This window comes from Ambystoma mexicanum, chromosome 7q, assembly GCF_040938575.1.
Source record: "Ambystoma mexicanum isolate Mex_15411 chromosome 7q, UKY_AmexF1_1, whole genome shotgun sequence".
NCBI lineage: Eukaryota > Metazoa > Chordata > Amphibia > Caudata > Ambystomatidae > Ambystoma > Ambystoma mexicanum.
The window spans coordinates 114,962,125-114,975,569 of NC_090941.1; the positions used below are offsets into that span (position 1 = coordinate 114,962,125).

General features: G+C 41.2%; 1 protein-coding gene across 4 annotated transcripts in view; it reads left to right on the top strand.

Moving 5' to 3' along the window:
* Window positions 1-13,445, top strand: part of MID1 (midline 1) — a 484,850-nt gene that overhangs the window by 368,391 nt on the left and 103,014 nt on the right. For all 4 annotated transcript variants that reach the window (XM_069640367.1, XM_069640365.1, XM_069640366.1 and 1 more), the window contains exon 7: window positions 8,679-8,822. In XM_069640367.1, the coding sequence (XP_069496468.1) occupies window positions 8,679-8,822 (144 nt within the window). The remainder of the gene's footprint in view (window positions 1-8,678; window positions 8,823-13,445) is intronic.

Consider the following 13,445-nt stretch of genomic DNA (forward strand, 5'->3'; position numbering starts at 1 on the left):
TTTTCCACTCAATCTTACTAACCACCCACACTCCCCCCTTGTATTACAGATCCGTGTTAACACCTGGACACTACACAGGTGGCATTGGTACACAATATAAAAACCTTTAACATTAACATGCAGTAATATGGCATTGCACATGGTTTTGTGAGACTCTGCAATGGTGAATAACTCCAGGGTCCGCTTTACTCACAATCATATGTATCCTTCAATTTACCACATGCTTACTACTGCATGTGGTAACATTAATTCCTCTTGACGTTATTCCCAGAGAAAATACTCCCAAACATGTAATGAGGCCCTCCATTTCTTTTACCTACTTTGAGGCAATGCGTTTCAAAAGTAGGGAAGGATGTTGTATTCACTTTGTACGTAGAAGCAGAGCCTGCCATGCCATGGCATCGAATAGTTTTCCACTGCAAGTGACTCCCACTTTGGTATTGCAGACCCTTTGCCAGTAGATGTGTGGTGCTTATTGTGACAGAATGTGATGCCACATTATGTAAAACATGCACTTTTAGAAGAATTAATCCACAGATAATTTACATGAACTACATTTTGATTGTCACGTTAAATTGCCTTTCCATTTTGTTTTACTCCAGTATTGCTTCATTGTGCAGGTTTATTTTGCACAGGATGGTGGTGAACTGCACTGAATGTCCAGTGTCACTTGCATTACTCTTTTGCCTGTGGCATAAGTGTGATGTCACATGTGATGTCATGGTGGTTCAAATGTTTACGTGGGAGCTCAGTGAAGCTTTCTATGAGTGTCCATTGAAATGACCCCACTGAATGCATGTGTTATGGGTGGGCTGTCCCTCTATGCATTAATCTTGGATCTCTGTTCATAGTGATAGTGTGCATGCGTCCTCAGAAGGGAAGTCTGCAGTCTCCTAAATTAATGGAGAATGATAGTGGTGACTAGCTGGCAGGGATGCGTACTTTCCACCCTGCTGTCGTGGGATGGAGCAGCTGAGGCGATAGCCCACCACCCCCAACAGCAACCCATACAGCTGTTGGTGCTCTCTGCTCTGTTGAGTGCATGTGAGAGCTGCTTGATGCTCAGTGATTCAGGTCCCTAATGACACACCCAGTGTTGATGGCAAGGTGAACAGTGCCCAGTGGATGCATTATTTATGGGCATGGGACCGGAGCACAAGATCCTGGGGTCAATAAAGTAGTTAGGGCTCTATCCAGGCATGCAAGTATCAACGCTGTGGCCAGCTTGAGAGCTCTGTTATTGGTGTCGCTGACGCAATTGATGATCTATCAATGCGGGGATACATGCCATGGAATGCTATCATTAGTGCATGTGCTACAGTGGTTGGGCCAACGCATTTGCTTCTGTTGTTAATTTGCAGCAGACTGCAGAGGAAATTGACCAGGGATCCTGTGATAAATGGAACAGTCAGGAAGGTTTGCTGCAGTGTTACACCAATGTTGGTCCAGATTTCTGGCAAGGCTTTGGATGTGGACGTGTGGTCTGATGTTCATCGTGGTGGAGCTGCTATTAATAACTTGAATGGTAGCGAGTGTTACTGGCCAGCACCATGTAACATGCTGTGGACATAGTAGTATTTGCTCCTTTTGAGGGGATTGGGTCCTCAGACGTAGTCCATATCTATGACAGTAATCACCACAGCTGTGCTGCTTCGGAAAATTTTCTGCGTCTGCATTCAGCGTCGATGACATCGATACGCTGTCCTCGAGGGCCTCTGTCGAGCCGACGTTACCGGATGTTATAAGTAGGACGCACGACGCCCGTAGTCTCAGTTCTGTTTTTTCCATGAACGTGTTCGCTTCGGAGATCTCGGCGCGCCTCGGTTCTACTGAATCCTGTTCTTTCGGTTCTTCAAACCTGTTTGTTTGAAAATGATATCTACAGCTTCTTCCACCCCACGGTCGGGTTTTAAGTAGTGTCGTTTTGTGCGGGTCTAGGATGTCGTTGACGGACACGCACGGCGCATTGCTGATCACTACGATGGATTTTGTGGCTACAAATGTTATCCGGCAGAGGTCTCTGGTAGAGGAGACTTTGAGGCTGCCAACTAGAGAGAATTGTGAGCGGTGTTTCCTAGTGTAACAAATGTTCTTTTTGTTGTGAAGGAATGCAGCCATGCTGCTGGGCACTGCCTGGTGCACTTATGGAGTGTTTTAGTAGAGTTGCTCACTTTGATAATGGAGATTAGGATGCTGGAGATGAGCTGAGTTCAGTGGGGTCTTCCTCCCTGTCATTACAGTAAGTAACACAATGTTTGAACACATACTTGTAATTGCCTATTACCAATTTAATTGTAGGAGTCCCTTAGTTTTAGGCCATGTGAGGCCTGTATGTAAGGTGAAGGTGCTGGGACCTCATATAGTACTTTGGTGACGCCAGTTATCTGTAGTCCTTACTTTCCTAAATGTATTGCAGTGTCAAGCCATGACCCATGTCAGACACCTACATCGTATTAAGTAGCAGGCCTAAATTAGGGTGTGTTGGGAACAAGAGTAGTATCTTCTTTATTTCATTCTTTGTGTGTGTCCACTTAGTAAATACATTGGATATCTAGTGAACGTGCTTCATAGTGGGACATTGTGGTGAATGGATTTGTTTTAGGGAAGGATCCTTACCTTACCACCATTGATTTGGTGATCTTTGGTGTATATTCATTTATTCTACAGTCCTACCCATAAGAGTGACGTGTATATTGTGACTTCTGCATTGTTGCTGCTTGTAGCGCTCAGAGTAATTTGGTCGACTGCAACCTTGGTAGGTTTGCAGTTTTGTACCTGCTATGACCTGATGGAACATATGGAATCGCGCTGCGTCTGCTTCCTAGCCAATGTGTGGTTGTTATGTAATCACTGCCACTGTGCCTGGTTGTTCAGTCCTTTGACTCGCCGTATTGGCTGTGCTTGTTCTTTGCTTTATTTAGCTAAGATGTAGTCATGTGGGAACCATTGTGGCTGTACATTGGAGTGTGCTAGGTGCACAAGGTGAGAACATTATAATTCATGAGCGATGGCTAGAAGGTTGATTAATTTGTTATCATGGCAGTTGCGTTTGTGGAGTCTGTCATGTTTGTGCAGCAAGTGAGTAGATGCTTTGTGAGTGTGTGGAAGTGCCGTATGTACGTGTGAGAGCTGTTATATGTGTTGTAAGCCTGGAAATGTATCGTCAAGATGTGGTCAAGCATGAGGGACCATTGCAGCTGTTGATGGCAAATGTGGCAGGTGCACGTCTGGTATAACTGTGCCAAGGTGCAGGCATTGATTAGAGAGGTGAATGCATGCATGAGTTGCAATGCCTTTGGAATGTGCCAAGATGTGATCTATTTCTTGGGATCATTACAGTTGTTTTCTGGTGACTGTGTCAGGTGCATCTAGGGGTTGGTGGAGCTACTGATGGTCTTGATTTCAAGACATTTTACCCGACTCCATTTACCACCACCATATGTAACAATTTAACACGACTGGAGTGAAATAACACAGAAATGTACTTTAACATGACCAAGTCTTTAAAACATCCTCCAGATTCACATCTTCCAGAGAGCAAAACCACACAACCAGCCGGATGGTTTTTTAAGTGATGATGCAATGCTATCTTCTCTGGTTTTGATAACTCTATGGTACCCCCTATCAAATATGTGACTTGTTCAAACAAAATGTGACCACATGAACGATATGATAACCAGCCTTGGCTGGCTTCCTTTTAAAACCCAAACAGTATGAGTGAGTGAGTGAGTGAGTGAGTGAGTGAGTGAGTGAGTGAGTGAGTGAGTGAGTGAGTGAGTGAGTGAGTGAGTGAGTGAGTGAGGCCACGTATATAGTGCTGCACTGCAAAGTGAATAACCTGTTAGTGCTGCATGGATCCATCACCTACATGGTAATTAAACCTGGTCCACACTCTTACCTCCATGACAAACTTTCCATTGTATGAGATGTCATGCCACAAAGAATAAATCCAGACTTACAATTGACCTCCCGTGCACCAAGAAATCCACAACCTCAAACAAAACCTTCTCCTGTTTGGCTTCAAAAAAGATGTAACTCTCAACTCGAGGATATCCAAACTTCACCAGATGTGCTCATGTCTCCAAACGTATCTTAACAATAACTTGTATTTGAATACTTAGGGCCTGATTCACAGAAGCGTTTTAGAATGGCACACTCCCATTGGAAAACGCTCCGTGAATCAGGCCCTTAGAATTGTATTGTCTCTTGCCCTCCCTTAATTGTTCTCTTATCAAATCTCACTCAGATTCCTCTCATTGTAAACTGTTACATCACTCCACTGGACAATGGACAAGGTTTTCGCTATTGAAATACTGTTAGTAAAATAGGGGACGAAAATAAATGTAAACAAAAATCTTAATTTGTATCACCAGACTCAGTTTATACATTTGGACCTTGGGTGAGGGCACTCAGCCAATCACATGTCTAGAAATGTGGGCAAGAACTGCCAGTGTCCTGCCTGTATTCTACCAGCTACTTGAGCCGAAACCCTGGGCACTGCCATCTTTTTTCGGTCATTGGCACTCAGCCCCTTCATGTCTCCTTCCCCTGCCCAACCCTCCCCCATAGGCACCAATACATCCTACACCCGCTCCTCCTCCACCTGCCTCCCTCCCCATCCACTTACCCGCTGGCCTGGTGCCTTTTGTTCCAGTTGCTGCGCTATATCTCAGCCCTCGGCGCTCAAAATAGAAATAGAAAAGGGGCATAATCCCTTCCTATTTCATATGGCTGCGGCCATCTTCATTTTAATGGTCGATTGAACCCCCACAATACATTCAGAGCCCATCTCAACTGGGGAGAAAAATCCATGTTTTCACACCGCGGACAGAGCCCTGGGTAGGAAATGCCACTACCCTCTCTTCAGGGGATAGTGTAGGGCCGCTAAGAGGGGATAGCTATATTGCTGATGTTCTTTTTATTTTCATAACCTGGCAGCCTGATTCATATGATCACCCTGGTAAATTGATCACATTACCCAAGAAGACTGTTCTGTTTTCCTCCAGCATATTTTCATACAATTTTTTTTTTATCCAAGATCAGTTGTGTACTTGAAATATGTACTCATCAGATGCATGGATTATGATTCCAATAAATACAAATCAACTCACTATAGCTTTGGGATTTGTTCATAGTGCTAAGGCCAATTAGACCTAGCACAACATACATAATTGCTTTCTTAGAACGTATGCCCCTTGAAATGTCAAAGAGTTGATACCCCAAAAAGGCAAAGGATTTTAAGTTTAGAAGAGGGCTGTTGTCACCTCCCAGCTTGTTGTCTTGCTTCTAATGTTCAGCTAAAAAAATCAATACAGCCATTTTAAATCCTAAATCAGTTGCTTAATGGCTTTCTCGCTCCCTGAGCAGGATTCAGTTCTTAAATACAAACACGAGTCTTTGGGCATGAATGGATATTCTAGCCTACAGGGTGAACCCCATTGAGCGAGAATACCTCAGCCCTGCAGACTAAACACTTAAATGGCTTCCCATTGAGCAAAGAGTAAAGTTAGAACTCTTTGTACAAACTATAAAGGGACTGAATCACTTCTCCAGTGTCCTTTCCCGCCTGTCATAATCAGCAGACCGTCGCCAGAGAGGAAGTTTCAAACCACATCTACCAACAAGTCAAAAACAAGTGGAATTATGTTGTCAACTCTGGATGCATACCTCTTGAAGGATCTGATTTTGGATGTAGGGTTGCAAGAAACCTTAACTAACTTCAGAAAGGCCCTTTAAAGTTAACATTGTGAACAGTCTTATCCCCAATTGAACATTGAATTGAAACTGGAGCCCTTGAACAGACACTGTTCAATTATGTGTGAGCACTTGACGAAGCCCAGGAGTGTGTTGTGGGGGACTCCCAGGTATGCCAGAGTCTGGCTGGGGGTCAGCAGGCTTTGAAGGTCCAACACCCTCCCCAGAATAAATGGAGGACTCAAGTCAACGGCAAGTACAACTGCGGTTTAGTGCAAATATCCATCCGGGATCAATACGAGAAAACGGGATGTCTCAGGTACATCTCAATGTTCCATGGCGTGCAGGCTGGTTTTGTGTGACTCTGGCATCATCACTTGGGCCCTTCCCCAAAAAACCTATCAGCATGAGGGATTGGGTATTGGGAGTGTTACCACCTATAGAGGGCCCTATAAGCATTGTTCTACTGGTCCTCGCATCACAGGTGGCTGGCCTGTCCCATCCCCACAAAACTATCTATTACATTGTTGCAGAGTAGTGGGCTTACCATTGGTTCTTCCCCCTTGCCATCCACCCCTGGGTTTCTAAACTGTGATTGGTTAGAGCTCATCCCCCCAGGCCTGGGAACCGATCGAGTTCTCAGCTCACAGTCCACCTCTTCAAGGTGATGTGAACAATTATGTTTCTGTTTTGTAAATTGTGTGTACCACCTTTGCCTATGAGAATATGCTCCTCACGTCGCAACACTTCTTGCAGTCTGTGTCTGGCTTGTTGGGATCGGATCCCCTTTCCCCCATGGATGGATGTCCATTGTCTTGTTTGGGCTCCCCTTTCCCCCATGGATGGCTGTCCATTGTCTCGTTTGGCTGTACCACATGTTCAGAGACTACAAATTCGAGCTCTGCAGCTCACATTTATGAGGATGTATTCTGTTTCTCTGCAGCTGCTCCCTTGTCGGCTGGATTGGAATGTGTCCTTGTATCTCTGACCTTGGCTGTGGGCCTGTCTTGCATGTCTTGGTCTCTGTGCAGCCTGAGTCAGCTTGGCTCGTCTCATGTTCACTGGCTTACCTTATAATGCAGTTTCTACATTGTCTATGTTATGCTAGGTGCTCTATATGTTAGTCACACTATCAGTTTCCATTAATATCCCTGTAGCCCATAGGGTTATTTACGTTAAGCATCTGCAGGCTTGCTTAGGATCTCTTACTGCATTTGGCTAATGGAAAATAATAAAAGCAATGACAGTACGTATCTGTATCTGTCCTCTAGCTAGAGAAATGTGCGCGAATGTTCCTCATGTATATGAGTGTGTGTTTGTGTGATGCTGTGCAGGACTGCGAATGTGCTTCATGTCTAACGCTACTACGTCGTGGTGTCACTAATGATGTCATCATCATGGCTTATGGTGCTCAGTTGAGGCTGTCCATATAGGTGTCTCTGTCCACGATCTCTGGCTGTTCTCCCACACATGTAAAGATTTGCATTGTATTCGGTTTGTAGGGCTGGCTGAGACTATACCTTTCAGTGTACTTGTCACTCATTGGTGCACTTGGGATTCATCCGAAATAAGATGGGTGGCTGCAAAAATTTCTGCCTTTTTGTCTAGTCATGAATTTGGAGGGGCGCAGGGGTGGTCTTAGGACTGCGATCCCCTATTCAATTGCAATTTTGGCCAAGCTGCACTTGTTGCTATTTATTTTGTTTCCCTCATTTTTCCCTTTTTGCCCCATACTGTTTGTCCACTTACACCTCCATTCTAGTTCCTCTGACCTCCTCCTTTGTCTCCACATACCCTACAGTAATTTGTTTGCATGTGGAATGGTACAAATTAATTAAGGTATAGCATTTGTTCATGCAGAGATATTGAAGCTTCCAAATAAACATTTTTACCATCTCATATTTTGATATCAAAAGCTTCATAATTTATGTTAAGTTGTTTAGTGCCTGGTCCATCAATTCATAGTATATACAGTTGCTCTCCTGGGCAAGTTGAGTATAGTAAGCCTTTCAGCTCTAACTGAACCATACATTCGGGGTGTAACTGCTGTTCCAAAGTTCAGACGCCCTGATGGGTTCGTCTGATTGCACGTGAGCATTTCAGCGAGAATTCTTCCACTTGCACCGTCTGTTCGCTGCTGGAATAGAATACCTCAAAAATCATACCCACCTGGGCAACTCACTGGCCCCGTTCCCATGTTACACTGTTGTCAATGCTCCCAAAGAGGAGTGGGCCTGTGCAGTCGACCAACTCTGTAGGTTCATATGGCAAATTCCCATTAATCTGCTCATGCACCCGAAGATGCTTTATTCTTTACTAAAGAACACATTGACTAAGAGTGTTCTTTTGCTGCTTACATTGTATTCTTGTTTTCTACATTTCTTACATGTTTTTTCTGTACTTTCTCCTTTAATACATCGCTTTCATGAAGGTAATATTCACTCAGCCACTTTGATTTTTTCATGATTTACATTTTCTTTCCTTTTTCCCCCCCATGACATTTATTGGCTCTGCTGTTTTCTTTGTTTTTAATTCCAGTTTATTTCAGTGATTGCAATAGTTCCTGCTTCTTTCCTTGACAATTCTTATTTGTTTCTAAATATCAATTGTAAATCTGATTAATTACGATCCAGGTTAACTCCTTAGGGTATCCCCTCTGATCAACCTTTCTTATGCCCTTCTTTGAATGTTGCCCTGGGTTTTACTGCTGCTCCCATTGTTTCTAGTTTCCAAAAGGACCGTATGCCTTACTTCATATAAAACAAACCCACCATTACAATCCCAAATCAATATTGAGTCAATGGCTCATTTTCATTCTGTTTTGTGAAAGCCAAAAATCAATTGTTTGTTTTGTCAATGGAGCTACAAGTAATCCTTCTTTGCTCAGCTTTTTCTCTGTAAAGAGATGAGCTACTGCACACATGAACCAAGAATAACACAATTTGAATGGTTTCTTGTAAATACAAGGTTTCTTTTCTTCGCAGCTCCCAACCCTCCAGTCATCCGAGAAGAGCTATGCACAGCGTCTTATGACACAATCACTGTCCACTGGACATCAGATGATGAATTTAGTGTGATCTCCTATGAGCTTCAGTACACCATCTACACTGGGCAAGCCAATCTAATAAGTAAGTAGTGTGATATCATAGCACCAGTTTGTGTATTTCTCTTATTTTCTCATGCTTTGCTTTGAGATATCTTTTCTTTTTCCCATGTCATAATCTCTTATCTTCTACAAGCTTGGAGAAGGAGCTGTGGATTGGACAATGACTTTTAAAAATACAAACGTGGATGAAAGAAATTGCTCTATCTAAATGTTCGGAAATAGGGATTGTTTTTATGGGCTCTGTACAACCACTCTTTCTCCTGACCAGACTCCCTAGACCCAACCCCTAAACTTGTACTGAAAGGTCATAGCTTGTGTAGTCTATTTTATAGCCATTTCTCATACATACCCAATGACTTATATTTGCCTAGATCTTGTTCTAGCATATCTGCCTTCTAAGAGGGATTATGTCCGTTTGCTTCTTTCATACAATGTTGCTTTATTCTTAACTGTGGTCATATCTTGCTTAAAAGGCATTTTCAAAACTTCAGGGATCAAAGACCCATGCCATGACACAACTTTAAAAAAAAATGTTTTTATTTGATTTGGCTGAAAATGTCAACCTTTCAAATTATATAAAATGCATTTCATTTTTACAATTTCATCCAAATTTTACACCGTCAATTTACAATATATAAGATTAAAATTCAACTTATTACTTCTCTAATCATACAATAGAAATAAAGAAAACAAGATAAAACAAGAAAATTCCATAACAATCCAAAGTAAAATTATCTCAATTAGCATTTCTCTTCATTACTCAATTAGCTCTTATTTGCTAGAACAATGTCTTCAGCACAAGGCTCCAAATGTACTGCCTTCAAGTAATTCATTATTGCATATCCTATTGGTCTTGACTGTATGTTAAATAACACCATAGCTTCTGATCATCTAATGTTTGGTATCCTTCAAAATACACGTTCAATCTGAAGCAAAGGAGTCCAGAGCGATGATGCATATTTGGTGATTTAACTAAATAGGGTTCAATAGTCCCATATGGTTAAGCTATGAATGGATTTTTTACAAAGTCTTTGTACTTCGAACACTGGTTCCTGTTTGTAATCCAGTCGAATTCCCATAGTTTGACCTTTGCTTTATTAGGATTTGTAAGCAGTCATTCTTTAGTAATATCTGCATCAAGCAGGAACTCCTCCGCTTTAGTTTTCCAACATTTCACAAAACTGTCATTCGAATTTCCGACATAATCTGCTACTACGTCTAACAAACCATTATGTATCATCTTGTCCAAACATTTTCTATACAAGGAACATATCTTCCATTTATAATGCCCTTGCATAGAAATTAGGCCTAGTTAATGCCTTATCAGGGCTATTGGAACTGAGGGGGGAAGATTAAGCACTGTTTTCCAGTACTTGCCCTCAATCCTGTCCCAATAAAGTTGGCTTTTCCACTTTTTCATTTCAGACCCATATAATAAAATAGCCATGGCTTTTTGTTTGTAGTAAATTACAACCGGAAGAATTGAACATTTACAGTATTTGGCCTTAATTATACGCGCCTGAGATGTAATTGTTAGTAATTTGGCTTTTAGGCTTCAGTCATATGGTCGGTCAGCATGAATTATTAATGCTTACACAAAAGTAAGTATAGTTTGTTACACAAACCAATTTTGTATCATACAATTTCCAAGACATTAGCTGCGATTTGTCTTTTGTTTATTACTTCCAAACTGCATTATTTGTTTTTTTTTGTTGTTAACTTCAATCATATTTCTTTATGCATATCCCTCCAATACTCTTAACATATTAGCAGACCATGCAGTGTTTTAGCAATTAAAAGGAGGTTATCCGCGTATAGGAGCAATCTTATAATATGTCCCCAGTTTTGGTGAATCTGAGACATGTGTTTCAACCCAACTCCAATATCCGAAATAAAAAAATTAAATAAGGCCGCCGCAAGGAGACGTCCTTGCTTTAGCCCTCTTGCAGTGAGTTTTGGAGTAGATAGCAACCCATCTTGGCTCAATCTAACCTGAATTGAGGTCTCAGCATCAAAATCGACGAGCCACTTTAGAATATGCCAGGAGCAATTACGGTCCATAAACTTTTTAAATAACAACTCTCTCGGGACCAAATCAAATGCAGTCCTAAAGTCTACAAATGTTACATACAAGGGTTGTTTTTTCTGTTGACTACTAGCAATGAAAGCATTTAAGACAAATGTATGCTGGTACCCAAACATGCAATGAAGCCTGTTTGGTTGGGATCTCGAAAATGTTGGTCTGTCTGCCACTGATTAAATTCTTTAAGGATCATGCGTGTAAAGATTTTACCTGCACAATCCAGGAGGGCTATTGGTCTGTAAGCTCCTGGATTTTGTCTATCTCCCTTTTTAAACAGGGGGATTATAACTGATTTCCTTCAGGAATCAGTAATTGAGCCCTTCCATATCACCTCATTGAAAATGTGTTCCAGTATAGATGCCCATAGAATTGTGTTTCTTTTCAACATACTATTGTTTAAGCCATCCGGTCCAGGTGATCTAGACATACTCAGTTTAGATATAAAATGCAAGAGATCGTCCCTATCAAATTGTATATCGTGTGTCCGTTTGTAGTCATATATTTGCAAATGACACTGAGGAAGTGGGGAGATATACATATTACGATAGTATTCAATCTAGATCACTTCTGAAATTGGATTTACCTGAACTGAGTACTGTGATTTATATGTTGATTTATTTAGGAGCATCCATATATTCGCTGTTGATTTAGTTGTGATATTTAACAGCATTTGTTCACTATCATGCTGCAGTTGAAAAGATTTCCTCCGACTAACCCAGTTTTTGTATGCTAATTTAAGACGTTTAGATTCTATAACCGTTATTGGTAAATCGAGATAGCTCAGCTCACAAAATGATCGTCTAAGAATGATTTTCTTATCTTTTATAGCACGATAAAAGTGTTTAAAAGATTGTCTCTGAAAGTTAGGCACAACCTTCACACATTTTTGCATAGATGTCGTATAGCATTCACACCTCTGGATTTTCAGAAGATTCTTGAATTCCATTAAAGTTGGTTCACACCATCTCAAGCGATTCCTAGAGTTACTGGCGACTACAGTTCCACTATAGAGATCCCTTGTTTCTTCATTATTTGAACATTTCCAGTGCCAAGTCAAGCATAATTGATTATGGTCACTTAAATCGGACTCCCTGATAGTCAGTGATGTAATTATATCGAAATATTCTACATTAGTGTAGATATAATCAATTATTGCCTGGTCGGAATTTCGGTGCCATATATAATTAGCAGGGATATCTCCATAAGTGGAGTCATTTAGCATTTTTAGTTGCCTGTCCTTCATTACACTGCCCAAATACCTTCCTCCTGACTCCATTTTTCATTCCCTTGGGGCAATAAATGAAGATTTAAGTCTCCAACAATCATTATGAAATCAATGTCTTTTTTCGTCATAATGACGTCCAAATTATGCAAAATGTGGGCAAAAAAGTCATCAGGCTGTAAATGAGATCTACCCCCAATAAACATTGACAATCACTAAATTGTAAATATCCCTAGTCAATTTTACAATTTGAACAAACGGAGTAGAATATGGATATAGTTCCATGGTGAAGTTACTGGTAATTTTTGTGGCAACCAATCATCCTGCCATCGGGCGGCCTTTCGGTTGAGTTAGCGCAGGAGTCATGGTTAAGTCATACCCATCTCAAATCGGGGTCTGAGTCAGCCAAGTTTCCTGCAAAATCACCATGTCATAATCATTCAAAGTTGATGCACTAGAATTAACAAAGTGTCTGAAGCCACGAGTATTCCATGCGATTAGCTTAACAGTTGCCTGTGCCTCCCATTGGTGTGCCTGGTGCTGGTCCATTAAGAGCTTTGATTGACTTGACTGAATTGAAAGGAGACATTTTTTGCTTTTTTCTGCTCCATATATTTATAGCGATCTGTTGGATGACATTTGATTGGTAAAGCTTTCCAAACCTTGATGCTCCAGCAACAGGGTAAAGCCCATTTCATACATTGTCGCTTGTTCATCCCAGATAATATTTGCTATTGCTCAAGATTGTATATATATTCGAGCATTGGTCAAGTCACACTCATCCAAAAACTCAACTACATCTATATCACTTGAGGCAATATTGCTCAGCTTGGGAATATCCCTGCAGAGGTTCAGAATACTTGCTCGATTGAGTTCGAACTTCAGATATGGAGAATCTCAGCAGCCTATTAGGCGATAACATTTTTTGTAACTTTGTTGTTTACTAACCAAAGTCCCTGGTTTACTCTCAATTTTCTGAGGCATGATAGTTTTTTGCACCAAGATGTTTTGTGTCTTATTTGAGGTATAAAGAGGGATCAACATTGCTGTGGATGCTAGAGCTGCAGGCCTTTTTAGGGTGGTTGGTAGGATAAAGGCTCCATAGGTTCAGAGTTTCTAGTTTTATTAAAAGCGGATGTGTTTTGGCTGTTTAAGAAATATTGAGTAACAGATTTCTTTATCTCGTCACATATTTCCTCATTGGTCATGTTCTTGTTTCCAGAATGAGTAGATGGTTTGGTTCCACCTACAGTGGCCATCTTTACTTGTGAGTCGATCATATCTGTTGTTGTTACTTGTGACATCTTCTGTAATTCAATTGCTGCAGCAATTAACTCATC